Genomic DNA, 18,639 nt, shown 5'->3' with positions numbered 1-18,639 from the left:
AAAAGGAAGTCATGGCGAGGTGGTTAACATCTACTTTTTCTCAACAAGTGTCAAGCCCAGGGCTCTGCTAGTAGTGTCCACAGTGGCTGTTCATTTCTTAGTTGTTGTTAAAGTAAAAAAAAAAAAAGAAAAATCAAACGTGGCAAGCTTCATGGAGTGTCTGTGTTCTCCTTTCATTTCTCTTGACCTTCAAATCAGGGTCCTGGTGAGGTTTTTTTCCAAAGTCAGTGTCCATAATCATTATATCCTGTAGAAGTCCATGGTGGCTGTGCGAGGGACACAAGCTCTCTTGGATCCCTGCTGATTCCTGTGAACCTGGCCAGGTGACATAGTTCCAGAAGCCTCCCATGGCTGCAGATGTTTGATTAGTCTAAAACCAGAATAAACCTCTCCACTGTTTTGCCCTTGGGCAAAGTTAGATTTCGGTTTCTGCAAACTGTAGCAGTCTACTTGCTTCTGTTAGTGTTTGATTGAATGGAAAGGTTTTTATTGCATACCCTCTATTAATCTGTTCTCTAGACAGCCTTATTCCTGAGCCAATTGTCTTCTGGGCAAATATGAATTTATTTACTGGGAATGAGTTTCCTCTGGTGCACATCAGGTATCCTGTTGTCACCTCGCCGAGGCAATCTGAACTGAAAGTTGTGTAGTTGAGTTTCAGCGTTTGCCAGGATGCTTTCTGGCTGCTGGCCCCAAAAAGTTTTTACTTCTGACCTTTTCTTAAAATCTTCAGCTGATGTTTTTTTCTGTTCTTGTGTCTGATTTGTAAGAGCTTTGTATGTCCTGGCTTCTCAATTTGACTGGAGCAGCAACTCATGACTTACACTCATCTTGTTTTGGGCACTGAGGCTTCTGGTCTTACTTTGGTTGGTTAACTGGTGGTGCTGCTGATTGCTTTTTTCCTCTATGTTCAGGGGAACAAGGTCTTCTGCAAGCAGAGGATTGCACCAAAGGCTGTATATCACAAATCACAGCAGTCATTTGCTGAATGCTGCTTAGACACTTAGGCTGAACGGGTAATGTGCACAGCAAGCATAAGGATCTTCTCTCACTGTTGTCTGATGTTTTGGTGACAGCAGTTGATTTACTGTTGTTCTAGAACGCAGCTGGTAGATAAAAAGCTTCTACTGGAACAGCCCATCACATTTCAGCACTTAAGTTAATTGTAAGCACAACGAGGAAATAAAAAAATTAACAGTCTGGTGCATAGCTGTCTGCAGCGCATTTCGAGCCTTGGCAGAATTGCAAGTGCTCTTACATACCTAGCAGTGAGAAATGTTTTCATAAATGCCACCAGCTGGAGAAAAGGGTTCACAACGCCAAAATGGGCTGTAACTCCAAAACAGCAAATCTATCTATCTCAGGGTTTTATGCTCCTGCCATCATCCTGACTGCTGCCTGCCTTCCTCACAAAATTTCTAATGACAGACAACTTCCATGGGCCTCACTCAGTTTCTGGTGAGTCTCCCCATACAGATCTAAAAGTCTGCTCTGGAAGGTGCTCATTTTATTAATTGATAATTTTTAAGTTAACTTGTCTCAGGATCTTTGATAACTTTTTCCCTACCTGGGTTTTGGAAGTGCCAATGTTGTGCAGCACATGGATGTTTGTTCTCTTGGCAGAAACCCAATGAATCTATTTTCCTCCCTTGAATGACACAGAATTGCCTCCCATATTTCTTCTCGAGAGCCTTTCCTTGCAGTTTGGGAAAGAGAGCCCAGCGTCCCACAGACCGTGACAGATTATTTGTGCTAAGTGGGATATACGGTTCAGTGTAATCCCACTGACCATCCATGAAACTGAGAAAAGCAGGATTGGTCTTGAGAAAAAGCTGTGTGAGGATGAGTGCATTTTTGTTCCTTGTCCAGCCACTCCAAAAGGGTTGACCAGAGCGCATTTAGCATGTGTGGGAGTTGCCATGTGCCTAGATCTGACTTCCTGACATTACTCTGGATTAAAAGGATTCATGGCACAGGGTTTGCGGTGAGGTGAGCACCGCTGAGGAGCTCAGAGGGCATCATACTCCTGGCACAGGACTCGCTAGCCCTGCTGGTGGCTACACAGGGATGTCAAGGGTTATCGACCAGATTAATATCTTCTTTGTCTGTACCTTTAACAAAGTAAGTCTCCACTGAGCTGTGCACATAGCTGATGTCTGCAACCACGTCTCTGTCATTACTTGCCTTTGTCCTATTTTGCAGCTATTCTGCTTCTTAAAGCAACTGTTGAATCTTGCAAAGGCCTGTCCCGTGGGAGCTCGAAGTGGGCACTGCATTGTGCAGTTAGAGCTGTTTCTGGGTGGAGATGGATAACAGCTTTGGTTTTGGGATGTTTCTGAAAGCTGTGTGATTTCCAGACTGGTTGGATCATTGAGTCTTTTCCCACTGTTAGGTAGAGTTGAACACCTTAGGCTTCTAATGGACTGTGGTTTTAAAACATTCCTGGAGCAGGTAACTCTTGTCCCAAAAGGGGATGGTGTTTCTCCTGGTGGAGTTCAGAGAACAACCATCATTTTCTGAGTGAGCTTATAAATTATTTATCTTTAGAAGAAGCACCTGTGGGCAGAGGAGAAAGACAGATTGTAACCGAACACTCCCACTCCATGGACAGAAACTGCCAGCTTTGTAGGCTTGTGCCTTTACACATCACAGATCTCTGTGAGATCATCCAGCAAATACCTGAGCTACTGTATATCATCTGAGCCCCACAGAATGACTCTGTGCCGAGGTAGGAAAAGGGAGGATGAAATGTCCCTCATTGATATTACTAAGGAAAAAAAATTATGATGATAATAACAACAACAACAACAATAATAATAATAATCTTTTATTTATGATCAAAACCTTTTGCTTTTTGAAAAGAAGTGGCAAAGCCTGGATTTCAATACCACTTAAGTGCAGATGCATAAAAGCAGTCCTCAGGAAGGATTTGGGATGTAGAGAGCTAGTGTTTCCTCACGTTTGGCTGGGCACAGAGTAATGCAGTGGACACAACAGGACTTCCAGGCGTGGCTGGCAGGGATGAAGGACAAACTGATCGACAGAGTGTTCGCTTCCAGTATGAACCTGGCTGATGCTTAGTGAGCTGAGCAGAGGAAGACTGGGAAACACAAACTAAAAAGTATCTGAGTAACCTTGTGGGAGCTGTGTGCAAGATGTCCCTGCACTCTCCTTAGCGGTGGGAAGCAGGGCAAGGCACCTCCTCTCCCTATCTCCTGGCTGCGTTGTCTTTGTTCTGTGCTGCGCAGCCTTCTCCATCTGTCCAGCTCCAGGCACTGAATGGGAGACTCTGTTGACTCCCATCAGCTTGTGTTTCTCCACACTCAGGACTGGAGCATGTATTCATGGCCCAGAGCCATCTCGTGGGCACTGTGTGTTCCGCCACTGCAGATCTTTCTCACCTCCGTGACCTGGACAGACCTCATCTCTCAGTGCCCAGCATTGCTGATACATTCTGTGTTAGCTTAGTACTGTTTCATACCTTGGAGGAGAAATTTGCCCTTAGTTGTTTTCACACTAGCTGAGCTTCTTACTGTTGGAAAAATCCTCATTCCAGGAATTTTTCCTGCCCTCAGGGCAGACAGGGTGCTGCCCCCTACTCTGAGGGGGACAGTTGTGTGAGCTGGTGGTGCTGTCTTGCAGACTTGGTCTGAGCAGCCTCGTGGTTTCAGCCTGCAGTCAGAGAGGGCCATAGGTCCTTTACTTGTGTGTCGTTACAAACAGCAGCTGCTTGATGCAGGAGATCTGGGGCACTGGAGCAGGAATGACAATGTGCTGCCTATCTTGCCTGTATGTACCATGACTACACTTGCATCTCAAGCTCAGATCTTTGTCTTTTCTACCACATGCACCAGATCCACTCTGCGTCCTCTGGATCCATAGATGTGTACTGCAGGCACAACATATCTTGGGAATCTTGAGTTGCTAGACTGTCACACCAACATCCTCTTCCTCTTAGCATTCATGGACATTGAATTAATACTCAAGGGTTGATCAGCTTGGAGGTGAGTGATGGTGTTGAAACATCAGCTCTGCATTTAGGTCTGAGGCGGCTGCAAAGGTAAGGTAGTATTGGGTCAGACAAAAGCTCCGTGCTGCTGCTTGTCCTAGGGTGGGTGCTCTTCTTGAAGCCAGTGTGAGTGGCAGCTCCCAGCACACACATGTAACACTGGCAGTCTTAGTGGATCCTCTCTCTGATTTGGGCTCCTACAGACAGTAAAAGAAGAAAGGGAGAAGGAGATGAGTACAGCCCAGGGTCTGGGCAGAGTCTTTTGAGAAATGTGGCAGCTGTGTGTGTGTTTTTGTTTAACTTCTAATTATTTAGTTACGTGCTTTGTCTTTGGCACTTCTGAGTATTCCAGCAAAGGCTCCAGCCTGCATCAGCGACTTTCAAGTTGCGCTGTGAGAAGTGTGATGCTATTTGGAGGGAAAAATAGTCATTTTCCATATTAATTAGAAGATACTGCTGTAAAATTTATGTCAATTATCTGGCACTTTATTATGGAGAGGCAATAGATGCTTTGTAGTCCAGGTGGCAGCAGCCTTTTCATTACAGTGAGAAATGTTTCTGTTCAGTTGAATTCACTAGGAGAAAGAAACACTTAGGGAGTATGAGTTGCTTGTGGAGATTAGTGAGGGAGGGAAAGGGGAATATTTGTACTAAATCTGGAGTAAACAAACCAGTTTGAGGACTTCAGTGTGAAAAGCACATCAGGCTTCTAGTAGAACAGGGAAACCCTAGTGTCTCTTCCTACAGCCTCCATCCTCTGAGCTTTGCTCCTGGTGTCTTGGGCTTTGCCTAGGTTTCGGAGGTGGGAGTGCCGTAATTTCCCTCTGTGGTACACGGGCAGTGATGGGTACTCCACCACCTCTGTTGAGGAGACAGGAGGCATGTTTGTCTGTCCCCAGCTGCCTGTGACCCCTGTCCTTGCAGCAGTGCTGGTGAGAGCTCTGCATGCCCCATAGCCAGGCTGCTCCGTCCTCTAGCTGGGACAGAAGCACTCGGCTTTTCCGACCTGTGAGGACTTGCTAGGCCTGATCTGGAGAGCTCTGCTGTCCCAGCCCTGTGAGGGACACAGAGTTGGGGTGTGTGCGTGTGAAAATGTATTTTAATCTGGGGTTTGTTGTTTTGGAGTTTTTCCTCCCTTTTGCCTGATGTGACATCATTCATTCAGTCCTTTTCCAACTGCTTCTGTGTCGTGGTAGCTAATGACTGTCCTACGGGCATGGAGAGGCTTTAGCAAGGTGCTGGTGATGCTGACTGATTGCGTTCTCGTCCTTTCTGCGCTGATTAAAAAGACCACTTTTCCTTTATTTTTCTGTAATTACCCGTGCAGGCTTCCCAGAACCTACCCACCACTAGGTCCTTTGCTGGGTGACATGGATTGGTGGCACTCTCTTTTTTTGTTGTAGCAAGGCAGAGGCTGCGGTTGCAGATGATGAAAGATCCTGCAGGTTAAAATGTTACTAAGTAATGAAGCGTACCCTGTCTGCCAGATAAATGGGCCTTGTTCTGAATGTTGCCTGTTAGAATTCACTGCTGGTGTAGATCCTCTAGCTTTACCACTATGACTGTGTTCTCCTAGGCAGGATGGGGGTTAGAGACTGCTGCGTCTAATCCTCTTGTTTCCCCAGGACAGGCTCTTCCAGAAGGTCCAGTCTCTCCTGGGGGAGTGCAGCAAGTCAGCTCTTGTTGGGGATCAGTCAGAGCGAGCAGCTCTGGTGCAGTAAGGAAGGAGCCTGTGTGTAGAGGCTGGTACAGTAATGCAAGGGCTGTTTTGAATGCAGAAAATTTTAATTGGTTCTAGGGGAACAACTAGTGCCAGAGCTTGTGTCCGCAAGAGTCCCCTAACCCTTGACAGAGGTTGTTCATCCAGTTTACAAGGGGGTGGTAAGTTGGTGCATGCAGCAAAGAAAGAAGCCTAAGACTCTGTGAAATAGCCTTGTTCGTCTGGGTGCAGTGGCGTGGCTGGGACACTGCCGAGAGCCGAGTCCCTCTGCTGCAAGCCATCCCCGCTCTGCGTTAGCTGGAGGGGCACCTCTACTCACAGGCTGTTGGTGTCACTGGAGAAGGAGAGTTATGAGGCATGGGCAGTTGTTGCTGCAAGAGAAAGCTGAAATCCCAAGTGCTGCTGAAAGTGCTCACTGTTCAGAGCAGCTCCTGAAAAGTTGGTTTGGGGACACATACACAGGGACCTAAGTTGTAACATTTTTCTGGATCTTCTGGAAAGCAGTCAGTGAGTGGTGGGGCAGGGGGTTAATTTGATGGTAAATTATCTTTAAATTACTGTGATGCGGCTCCACTGACTTCTGATTTGTTGCAGTGGAGTAAATGAGTGAACGTAGCCTCTAGGGCTGATACAGGTAACTGCAGGAAAGGAATTCAGCAGCCTTTGCTTTTCATGCATTGACCATGTCCAAGTTGCTCATTTCTCTCATATTGCTTTTTTAGGACTCCAATCCCCTGAAGGTAAGCTACAAAAAGAGATTTAGATTGTGGCTTCTCTTCACTTCATTTTTTTCCCACAGTAAAGATCCAGTAAAGAAATTTTTTTTTAAAAATAGTTCACCATGCACGTTTATCCTTGCAATCTGAGGAGCATCACATCAAGCCCCTGGAAATCATTTATAGCCCATTTTCCTCTGTTCTCGCCTGACACTAGAAGGGGTGTTCTTTCAGCTACTCGTGAGGGATTTAAAAAAACTGGATGATCATTTAAAATCTGTGTGGAAGAGTCCAGCCTAAAGTCCTGTCTTAAAGTTATTCCTACTGCATCATCTGGGAATTGATGGTTCCTAGTCTTCCAGGGAGACTTCTAGGAAGACCAAGTAGGACAAGACCTTGAAGGAGAAATGCTTTGTTCTTAAAATTAGATTCCTCTAGTGGAGGACAAAAAGGTGCAGATAAAGATCTTGTGTGTTTAACGCAAAAGGGTGTTCTTCCTGCAGTAGTTTTCCTGAGTCAAAGCAGCAGGTAAGACAGGTGAAGGATGCTAACACACAGTCTTCTGTTACACAGAGGATGTGAGGTTTTGTCATCTGGGTAGAAAGCTGATGACTTTCAAACTTTCATGTTAGAATCTCTTAATACCTTCTGCTGCTTTTTAACCTCTCCTCTGTCTAGCGGCTGCATCTTAAAGAGCAGATTAAATCGTCTCAAGGATGGCAGGTCCTAATCTCAGTAACGGTTCCTATCCCTTATAGGGTATGAAGTGAAATGATCTGTGAGTGGGTTTATCTCAGATCCCACGTAGCATTTTTTCTCAGCAGCAGCAAGAAAGGGAAATTATCAGGCAGTGAGGAGAAGCTGTTTATTTTTAACTTACCCTTTCTTTTTAAGTTCTATTTCATAATTAAAGGAGATAAAGAGTGGAAGCCAAAGAAAATACATAGCTAAAGGGATAAGCTCACTACAGAGATTATGATAAGTAGTGGGTAACACAGAAGAGACTTTGGGGCCTCTTGCTCCTTTACTGTTGTCCTAGAGCATCAAACCAAGTTCTTAGCTGCCATTCAAAGGTGACATAGGAGGGCTGACTTAAAGGATGCTGCTTACAGAGCTCACTGCTGCCCATAGAGTTCACTACTCCTTACTGTGGTTTGAGGATGTCTCTGTTAAGTACCTGAAGAGATCTCTACTTGGAGCTAGCAAGTAACTGCTGGAGAAGTCTGTTCTGCTCCTCATGTTTCAAAGTTTCTCCCTTCTTAATCTTAGTCAACTTAACTTCCTCAGGTTGACAGGAGGATAGCCCTCTGCTTCATGCAAGCTGCTAGATCCTTTATTGCTCAGAAGAAGGTGCATTATACTATTACTGTCCAGCCCTAGTGGGTAGCTCCATCCCACAGTAAATTCTTCCAGTACCTAGATAGCTTTCTTTCACTGATGCTCTGTCTCTGTGATACTTCTCAGAGTATTCTGCCCATGGCAACAAGAAGGGCAGACTGAATTGCAGGGGGTTCTTCCTCTCTGCCAGTGGAGCTGACAAGCAGCATTAGCAAATGAGTCTGGGAGAGGAGGCTGCGTGCTCTTGTACCAGCGGGATGCTGACAGGCTGTTCTTAAATAACCTTGCAAAATACTGATTCTTACCCCTAGCTTGGCTCTGCAATGCTGGAGGACAGCCTAGCTGCAAGGAGACTGCTGTGTGACCATCTCATCTGGGAACCACTTCTAGGACCCTTCTTTACCCTCAGTCCTCACTCACATGATGCCCTGTGGCTTCTGTCCCCTCAGTCCCTGGTGTCTGTATGATTATCTTTCTGTACCACTGCCATGTGCAAAGTTTGGGGGATACAAGACAGGGAAAGAAGCTTTTGAAGGGAGCCATAAACAAGTCTGGGATTCTTAGAGCAGAGGGTGTAAGGACATGATTCAGTCCTGTAAAGGGCAGGGGCTGGCAGCTGCCTAGAAGGGCAATTGAAGTTAGTGCTTATGTTGTAGGGAAGACAAGGAGAAATTGAAGAGTTCCTTATTGTTTTGGTCACTGTTGTCCTACACCATCTGCAATGTTTTTCTTAGGATCCCTGCTGAATACTGAATGCTTTGGGGCAGAGTCCTCTTCCTTTTGCCCCTTATACTAAGTAGTCCTCCTGGCTGAGGCTTTTCATGAGCAGAGGCTACTGTAATGCACACCTCAGATGTTGATATTCTGTCTGTGCTTCTGTTGAGCTCTCAGATCAAGTGGTAACAGCCTAAAAAAGAAGTTCATGTGTTTAGGAGAATTGTTTCAAGCATATGTTTTGCCCAAGAGTGCTGAGCTATATGATTCCTGGTAGGAAGATTATCGTTACTTACCCTCTCTTGAATGATTTGAGGAATGTGTTTGTCCATGCAATGCTTTGAAGCTAAAAAGCATTGTGGGAATCCTTCTCAGTGTTCCTTAGTTAGGAAAATGAATAGTTCAATAGGATAGAGATCTGAACCGTGAATTTTCAAGTATAGCCCAGTGCTGGGAGCAGAGTGAGGCAGTAATGGAAGCTGGAGCGCTTTGGTTACGGGGGAGGCAGATAATAAACTATCTCCTGGACTGGAAGACCTGGATTTGTGTCTCCATTTGTTCCCAAAACTGCAGTCTGTACCAGGACTGGTCTTCTCTTACTGCCTGTCAGGAGTTTGTTCCCATCAGGAGAGAAGGACAGTGCTCTGCGTGAGGCTGACCTGAGGAGCTGGCAGTTTGGCAGGTTGTGAATGGTGATTAGCAAACCAGGAGGGAGGTGCGTGAGCAAAACTAGCACTGGGGAGGGCCACGGGGTCAGGCAAACCTGTGTTTGCGTAGTGCCTGCTGTGTTACTTCTAGGTATACACATGGTAAATAACTGCTTAATTTATTGAGATCATGTTTATTTCTCCTGGTGACAGAATAGTGTTTGGAACACTGCTGCTGTCATAGGCTCATCCACTCTTCCCATGAATGAAGAAATTCTGTAAATTTGAGGGCTGTTTCTTACTGGCATTAGGAAGACTCCGGTGCCCACCTCCGTGTTGTTAGTCATAAGCCAAATATTGGCTGTTACAGCCATGTATGTTGCAAAAACAGGTGCCAGAGCTGTGATCTATCTCAGCCTTGCTCTTCCTATGCTGAGGCATCTGTGGATGCTGACTCCTCTGCTGTATTTGGCTGTCTCTGGCAGGTTCTGGAAGTGGTACGATCCAACTACGACACGCTCACGCTGAAACTGCAGGATGGACTGGACCAGTATGAGCGCTACTCAGAGCAGCATAAAGAGGCTGCCTTCTTCAAAGAGCTGGTAAGCTGCCTTGGTTCTGAAGAATCAACAACCCTTTTCCTAAGCTTTGCCTACAGCCTGGGCATTTGGGGTGTATCTGTTACTCCTTTGGAGTGCCCCCAAAGATGGGGTGGGAATAGGATCTGAACAGCGCTGCATGTCACAACAGATCTGAAAGCTTCCTGGAGCTCCCTGCCCTGCAGTCCATGGCTGGGGAGGAACAACCAGACTCCTAAGACAAGCAAATGGCCCATCGGTCCCTGTCCCTTTTTCCCTGGGGATCCACTGTGTTTTGTGGTGGTAAATTTGCATGGTGGAGAAGCTGACTACTCCCACCTTGGATTTATCACGCAGAGCAACCTAGACTTTTTGTTGTCAATAAGGGGACCACAAAGTATGGGACTGAGCAGAATATTTGATGCTGTTGTAACACGTTCCTGTTTGTTGCTTTTCTCCTTCTCTAACAAATAGGGTTCCCAAGCAAAGAAAGCAAAGGCATTCCCTAGAGATGTCTCCTACTGCCAGAGAAGACAACTAATAGGAAACCCCACAAAAATAATATAGTGAAGACAAAACTGAGTCCAAACAATTTGGTTCAGTAGCTATATTCTTCAGCAAGCCAGCTTGCTCAGCCTGCGCCAGAGAGCCCTGACACTACATTTTCTTGTCCAACAGCTACATTGCCAGGGAGGCAATACTTTTGTAGTGGCTGGTATCTGAGGGGAGCCAGTTTTTCCTCACTTTTGAATCATTACAGCTTCAGTGAAGGGAGAGATCTCTAACTTTGGCAGCTTTCTTCACCAGTTTGAGAGCACATACTCTCTCCTAGCTCTTCCCTTGTTGATCGATGAGTAATTGATGCCTGCCCACTCCATCACGAGTCTGCATGAGTTTGAGAATGTTATGCCTCCCCCTGTCTACTCTGCTCCAGAGCAAGCATGCCTGAATTGCGTTTGCTTCCTTCTGCAGAATGCATTTTAGTGGGGTTTTTTTGTCATGTTTTTTGGGTTCTACCCACTACCATTGGGTAGAAAATGAGCAAAAACACTTGCAATCACTTCTATGCCATTTTTCTTTGCTCTTTTGTGCCTGTTTTTGTCTCTCTGGCCTGCTGTTTGATACCATATCTGGAATACATACAAAGAAATATAGCCACAGCCTCTCTGCGATAAGGGCTTCTCCTATTATTGTACCCTGGAAATAAGATGCATTCATGTTTCTGTTGCTGTCCGTTCTGTCCCAAGGGCTCCTGCCCTCCTCAGCCAGCATCTTCTTCCCCGCTCTCTTGGCCACGTGGCTGCTCTGCTTCCTGCATGTCCCACTTTCCACTTGGCCTGGCAGAATGTCAGTCTGATCATGCCAATTGATTAAAATTACATTCTCAGTCATAGAATCATTACAGCAACAAAACGCTTCCACTAATTCTTTTTTCTCCTTTTTTTTTCCTTCAAAATCCCAATTTTCATCATTTAAGAATCTCTTTAGCGTAAGCGGTCCCTCCTCAGCTCCCTTCTGAAATTTGCCCATCCAGGTACCCCTGGGACCCTCCCCTCAAGAGCATATGAAAGCCTGAATAATTACTGTCTAAATGTGCTGATTTGACCCAGTTGTGAATCTGTTTAATCCACATTTCTCTAGATGCCCTGAGAATTGGGACCCTATTAAATGTTCCTTACTCACAGCTACAGAAAATCCCCTGCATTCCATTAAGCTGTTCCCTCAACACAGCAGGAAATCAACCTGATACGTTATGATCTGTCTTCAGCAAACCCAACTGGCCTCCTGTCCTCCACGCCGTTTTTTCCTCTAGGTGCACAGTAACTGATGGCTTTATTAATTGTTCAAACAACTCATCAAAAAGGTCCTAATCTGCCCTGTCCTCCCCATATCCTCTTCAAACCAGATACTTGGCTTCATTTTTGCAAGGCTTCTGAGTCTTTACTTCGGCTTCCGTTGCTGGTGTGCTGTTGGATAATATCCCCCTAACCAATGCACTGTGTTTAACTGCTGAGGAGTGTGGATTTCACGGAGTGAAGTTGCTGCAATTTCCTTCATGGGCTCTGCCAGAAGGGCAAGGCTGGTGGTGAACTACAGGTTTCCAGTATGGTTTCCAAGCTCATGCTGGTTCCATCAGGTCTTCCCAAACAGGATGTGTTTGCAAATAATTCTGTCCAGGTTCTGCCTAGTTTTCTCATCTCTTATCAGTGTCATTGCATGAAAGCAAATCCTTCTTGGTGGGGAATGACATGCAGGAGCCATTTTTCTTTTTGGCTGCCCTTTCATCTCTCTGTGCTCCCATTAAGTGGGTGAGCAGAAACTTCCCTGGGCCATTCTCTTGGCTCCTTTATGCTTAGAAAACTTGTTCTCGCTCCTTTGACATGCTTTGCTAATGCACTGCTTCACTTCTCTGGCTTTGCCTCAGTGCTGCTCTTTCTTGCTAATCCCAAAGAAAAATCTGCTTTCTTCTCCCATTTCTTTTTCAAAGAAGCTTTCAAAGGCCTTCAATACTGCAGCCACATTGTGGTGGAAGGTGATGTGCAGAGTGTTTTATCAATTGGGTTTTCTGGCCTGTTGTGCTGCCTTTGAGGAGTGAAATGAGGGAAGTTAGGAAGTTTTTTAACACATTTTTTCTTTTCCTTTTGAACCCTCAGGGGTGTCATTTGAGGTCTGTGCTGCTTTGATAGAATGAATGGTTTGGACGTGAGCTTTTGGACCCTTGCATTGCAGCTGGAGGAATGTGTGGAAAGAGATTCAGCACTTTCCAAAACATTCACTGTCTTTGCAGTTGGATAGGTTTCAGCAGAGTCTCAAAATAGTCTGATTAGGGATTGATTTCTGCAGGGGAAATCACACTAATTTGACTTTCAATTAGATGTAGTAGTCAATGTAAACCTTCCTCCCATTGCACAAATTTCTTAAGAGCTGCTTGTTGATTGGAAACAGGCTTAATTGGTGGGTCTTGCTGTGAAATAGGAGGGTCTGTACAGTGTTGCACGTCCATCCGTAATGACCCCAAACTAGAACTGAATAATGTTTTTCTCACATGGTTAATGCCACCACTTCATCCCTTCTTTCGTTTGCTCATTGTTCTCCAGGTGATGTCAGCATTTCATACATTTCCCATTTCTTCACAGTCTGTGGGTTAAATGTGATCCAAGCTGCTAATAGGGAGAAAACAATTTTAAAAGCTCCTCTGGCCCTAGTGTGCTCCAGCATGCTCCACAGGGAAGCAAGAGAGGATACGTGCTCTGCTTTTACTTCCTTGCAGAATTAATGCTAAAGCTCTGAGCTTCCTTTCAGAGGATGATTTTGGCCCTTTGTATAAGCCACTTCAGAGGGTTCTGGTAGCTTCCAGGCTGGCATTTGGGCCTGGGCTGCCTGCTGCGCCGTGAGCTAGGAGGGCTCCTGGGGTGTAGCCTTGTGGATGGAGCAGCTCAGCTGAATCATAGGAAGCCTCCAAAGTTTCTCCTTGTTACAGGCTGATGCCTCCCTGTTCTGTGTCACTGTTCTTGCAACCCCAAAAGAGAGATGAGCTCCAGCTCCCTGTGCTGAGCCCTGGTGCTGGAGATAACTTGATTTAACTCTGATTTGAGCTATTCTTACCTTCTGAGCTGGTTGGTTTAGAGCTGCCTGCTTTCTCAGAGCAGAAGAAATGCTGGGCGGTGGTTTGTAGAAATGGCAGTCATCTTGTGTGTTGCTGTCATACCCACGCCTCTCCCCAACTTATGTTAAAGCAGCAAAAAGTCCATCTGTACTGCCCTCGAGCAAGGTTTGTGTCTAAGCTCCTTGAAAGCTGGAGCTGTCTTTAAGTGAAGACAGCTCCCGCTGGCCCCAGGTGATCGACTCCACTGCTTCACAACCCATTGGTTTAAAAGTATTTCCTCTTTTCCATTGTAAATCTTCTTTGTCTTAAATTAAGCTGAGTATTTCTTGCCCCATCCCTGGGGAACCAGAGAAATATTACTCACTGTTCTCTTTCTGACCTCATTTTGCATATTGTGAGTGTTTGCTCTGTTCAGCCTAAACCTTCCCTTTGCAGTCTAAACAGGCTTAATTTCTTGTGCTCTGCCCCATAGCTACAATTTCTGCTAAGCCCTGTGTTCTCATCGTGTGTCACTCTAGCCTCCCTTTCTGGGCTTGTAGAGATGCTGCTGCCCTCTTCTTGGGGACCTTGATGAGTGTACTAATTGGGCATTTTCTACTGCTGGTGCCTGGCCCCTGGCTGCACTTCTCAAGGCCAGGAGCTTTTAGCTGCTTGTTCTTTCTTTGCTGGGACCCATAAAAATGCTCTAGTCGGAACAGGGATGCTGGCTGACGCTGTGTGCAGCATCTCACCCTTTTCTGCGGGTAGTCACAGTGCCCTGGGCAAGGGACTCTCCATGGCAGTGCTCTCCTCAACGCTGGCTAGACCTTACTAGAACTGAGTCCAAATCCTATCAGCGGGGCTTCTGCCTCCTGGCAGGGAGACAGCCCAGTGCAAGCCAGTGTCCTGGAGACCTGTGGCTACCTGACAAGCCTTGATCCCTAACTATTTTAGTATGGAATAAGGCAAGAGACACCAACAGACTAGAGGTGAGGAAGTGCTGCAAGGGAATGAAGACACGTGGGGTGTCTGCCAAGCATCCTGGTGAAGAAGAGTTTGTAGTTTCTGCAGAAGCCATAAAATTTAATATTCTGTCTTTAAGTGTAGACATTTCTGCCAGCTCACTCAGGTTGTTAGGGTCTCAGTGGGGCTCACTAGGGTTCATTTCACAACTTTCCCTTTTAACTTTCCACGTTTTGATTTGTTTTCCACTCTTATGTGTTCTACCTTTTGGGGAGCTTTGTGCCCTTCCCCTCTTTTTTCCTCACCAGGGCAGCAAGGGGCACCCTCAGATCTATAAACAAGCTGTCTTACTTCTCCAGCCCCTCCCGCTGGATTCCTTATTCTTCCTCTATGTAACTCATCCCCCAGCGCTTTTAAGCACAAAACACTTACCAGGTCAGCAACAACCTTATCATCACAGGCTCTGAGTCTCTGGGAACTGTAATCCCATTGTTTGGTTGAGCTTGTGTCAGTTTTGCTTTCTGTCACTGCTGCACAGTCGCTGACACAGATGATGTTTGACTTTGTTTTCTTGTTGCTGAGTTCAGCTGAGACCGAGCCCAGTCTGGGGCCTGCGTGTTCGGCCAACAAGTCTGCAGACGTGAAGGGGGAAGGGAAGCTGCTGAGCCACAGGACTGCCCAGCTCTTCCTCGCAGACTCTGTGGGTGACCAGAAGTCTGGGCATCGTTAAGGGATAAAGGTGTCTCTCAAGCTGCTAGTGAGCCAACTTGAAGTGTCACGCGCTCAGCACAGAATACACACAGCTGGCTCTGAACCTGTGGTTTTATGCCAGCTTGGATGACAGATTGTGTGTACAGCACACTAGCGTGACCTTTGTCCTTTCCTTGGCTCGGTATCTTTGGCTTTTCAGGTTCTGGAGCAGGACAGAGGCCATGGCACTACATTCATCCAGGAGAATACTGGTACTGGTAGAAAATGCATTTCCAGCTGCAACCTGGAAGTGCTCGTTTTCCCCACCACAGAACAGGAAACACATCTTAGCACATGCATCCAAATGCAGCGTCCTCTCCAAGCCCTATCTCGTTTGGAATTTACTCTCCTTGCTGCGACATCACTGTAGATATCCCTGTTATTCCAGGAGGCAGCTAATCCTCAGGGGTTTCTTGCTAAACTCGAGTCACAGTGAGAGCTGGCTGTAGCAAGTTCTCTGGGGCTGTATCAGCATACAGAATGGTTTCATACTGAACCTGGAGGTCAGCAATGTCAAAGCTGCCATGCTCGTGGGGAGCCAGGAAGACTCCCTTGGCTAAAACATCTTGTTTTATCTCTGTCAGGTTCGGTCCATCAGCATCAATGTGAGGAAGAACCTTGCTTTCAACACGCTGAGCCAGGAACTGCTGCTGAAGGAATTCTCTACGATCTCTTGAAGCAAGGATGCAGCCACTGTGCAGGGCTGACCAGAGACAAGCCTGTCTGGGCAGGGACACTACAGATCTGCAGCCAGTCGCCTCTTGCCTTCCACCTGCAGAAGGGACTGCATTTCTTCTAGGGGAGAGTCGTGCTGCTGTGTGTTTGATCCCAAAGGCATGTGTTTCAACAGGACTGGGGCTGAGGAGAGATGATCAGCATACTGAGGAGGAGAAAGCAATTTTGTAAGGTGCCATGGGGGTGGGCAGCCGTTCCTGTGACGTAGCAATGGGAGATTCCCTCCGCAGCCTCAGGGAAGATGCACTGGAAACCTTTGTAGCAGAGCTGGGAAGGGCTCACAACTGAAATAATAAAACCAGTCCAGCTGTGTTGAGACAGTTCTGGGTTGAGATTGCTCACCTGCCCTAAGGGTGAGCACTGTTCTTTTCCGTCAGCCTGGATCAACCCGCCTTCCTGCCATGAAGGTCAAATCCACTGCCGTCCCACTGGGAATGGTTTTGGGCTATAAAACAGTTTCCCCCAGGAGCAGGCCCTGCGCACTGCTGGCTCCTGATGTCAGAAGGTGTCACTGGAACCAAGCCATTGGAGTACTGGAGAAGGAGAAAATTTACCTCCGAGGCTGTTGCCTTACTGGGTGCAGTCAGAGCCAGTATGCAAGGGAACGGGTCATCAAACGGGGTGCTTTGTAACAGGAGACCAGCTCTGCTGGGGGTCACTGTTGCTCCCTGTAGCCCAGCTCAGCTCTGCTCTGTCTAGGGTAGAGGGATGTTACTCCACTCTCATGGGGCAGGGGGTAGGCTGACTCCCTCCCTCACTCCCCTTATCGCCCATCAGAGACTGCATTGCGACAATCCTTCTCTTCCTCACAGGAACGTCTGCCTTGCACACGTTTGCAAGTGCCCGGTGATCTTCATGAGCTAAGTAGTTCCCAGTTTTCCCTTTATGTGTAGCACACAGTTAAAATGCAGCTGGAGCAGTTATTTGCTTTATAGCTTGCCCTCTCATCTTCACCAAGCGACTTGCAGCAACAGGCTGCGGAGAACTTCCTAACGAAGAGCTCCGGAATGGTGCTCCAGGGCACAGGCAGAACTTTCTGCTCCAGAGCCGGTGCTTCAGAGGTGCCCAGCTCTGGCAAAGCCTCTTCCAAGTGCTGTGTCAGGCTGTCAACTCAGGAATACGCAGCATAAACACCCACTCCCTGCTTGTGTGTTTTCAGCTCCCAGCAGTGATGTTCAGATCTGTCCTGACTTGGTGGAAGCAGAGAAGTTATTCACATCCCAGATCCACCTTTTTTTTTCCCCCCTAGAAAACAGTTTTTTGAAACAAAGTGCCTAGTCCTGCTCTCAGCCTCACAGGTTACAGAGTGCGAGTGATGTGAATGTCATGCTCGTTTACTACCAGTTTCAGGCAAGGCTTATTCGTGCTAACGTGTGTTAATTGCATTAATGTTTCATCTTTACCTGCCATGAGCATGGAAGACCAAGAGCTGTGTCCTTGGCCACCTGCTGAAGACCATATATTTTCCTTGGGAGCACCAGCTTTTCCCAGCAGAGGTTACTTTGCCTCAGCATGGAATTGTCTGGCATTTATCAGCGAAGACAGACATTTATTTGCTTTCCTGCCGTGCAAGTGTGTGAAAATGTATACACGTCAGAGGGATAGTGTTTGGGAGAGCAAACAGTCTCCATAAAATCACTCTGCTTGAGAACAGGCCAGGACACGTGAAAGGAGGCAGCTTCTTCAGTGGTAAATGGGTGAAAATGCCTCACGTGACACCATTTTCTGTACGTGTGGGGGGCTCTTGCTCAAGGATCTGGCTTCTGAGAGGGGAATTTGTCTTAAGGGAGTTTGAGGTGCAGTCCCAGCACTGCTGCTGCTGGAGCACAGAGTCTTCCAGCTATCCATATGCCTCCTTTTCTCTGATTCTGTTTAGGCTGCAACTAGACATACAGGAGGGAGACGGGGGTGAATCTGCCTCTGCCTTGGCGGCCTCTGGGACTTTCAGGTTTTCCCTCTGGGCTCAGCTGCCGCAGGTCTGGTCTCCCCAGGGCGCTCCCTGGCTGGAGTGAACTGAGAAGCCCAGGTTGTGACTGGGAGCAGCTCCTGAGATTGGCCCTCATCCACGGCTGAGCTGGGAGAGAACTTGACAAGTCCCCTTGTCACACTGTCACCAAACCAAGCACTGTAAATGGATGTACAGACAAACCCAGCACTCAATAAATCGTGGAGCCCTGCCTGTCCAGCGTATCCAGTGTTTGTCGTTCACGGAGGGGAGAGTGGCGGTGTCACAGGGGTGGTCCTGGCACTGGTGGTGGCACGCTGGCTGCATGCTTGTCCTCGCGCTGTTCCTGCCTGTGTGGAGGGAAGGTGGTGGTGCTGCTTCCTTGGGTGAGGCTGCAGGGACCAACCCGCAGTGAGCCGTCCTCTGGAGCTGCCAGAAAGGAAAACACAAGCAAAGCTGAGAGCAAGCAGGGGGCTGCAGGGGTCTGCCTGTGTGCACTGCGGTGCTCTCTGGTGCTGGCGGCAGCTAACTCCTGATCGTGGATTCTGCTGCAATTTGCCTGTTTTGTTAAACACTGTGGTACTACTTGTGTTTTGAGGCCAGCTTGAACTGAGCAGAAAGTCATTTAACTCTAAAATTCAGCCTCGGGACGTGGCTGATGGCCCCAAACTTCCCCATATCTGATCTGAGCAGTTGAGTGTATTTTATTATATCTAATTCATAGTGCTGTCTATTATTGGAAGAGCTGGTTTTGAGGCTTGGAAAATGTGGGGAGAAATCAGATTGCTGCCTTTAAATTAGGCAGCCACTGCAGGGAGACAAATATTTTACAAAATAATGACCAAATTCTGGAGGAGAAAAATTGAGTTTGAGCTAAACTTTGGAGGGAGTTATTAAAAATTGATTTGTAAGTGCCACTGTGATTTTTTTGGTATCAT

General features: G+C 47.0%; 1 protein-coding gene across 1 annotated transcript in view; it reads left to right on the top strand.

The window, feature by feature from the left end:
* ARMH3 (armadillo like helical domain containing 3) overlaps nt 1–17,939 on the top strand; it is a 127,364-nt gene extending 109,425 nt beyond the window's left edge. The window contains exons 25-26 of the mRNA XM_069882508.1: nt 9,630–9,746; nt 15,606–17,939. Of these exons, the coding sequence (XP_069738609.1) occupies nt 9,630–9,746; nt 15,606–15,698 (210 nt within the window). The 3' untranslated portion in view covers nt 15,699–17,939. The remainder of the gene's footprint in view (nt 1–9,629; nt 9,747–15,605) is intronic.
* Nucleotides 17,940–18,639: the final 700 nt, after the last annotated feature.

This window comes from Phaenicophaeus curvirostris, unplaced genomic scaffold (assembly GCF_032191515.1).
Source record: "Phaenicophaeus curvirostris isolate KB17595 unplaced genomic scaffold, BPBGC_Pcur_1.0 scaffold_160, whole genome shotgun sequence".
NCBI classification, from domain to species: domain Eukaryota; kingdom Metazoa; phylum Chordata; class Aves; order Cuculiformes; family Cuculidae; genus Phaenicophaeus; species Phaenicophaeus curvirostris.
This window is presented reverse-complemented; position numbering and strand designations above follow the sequence as displayed.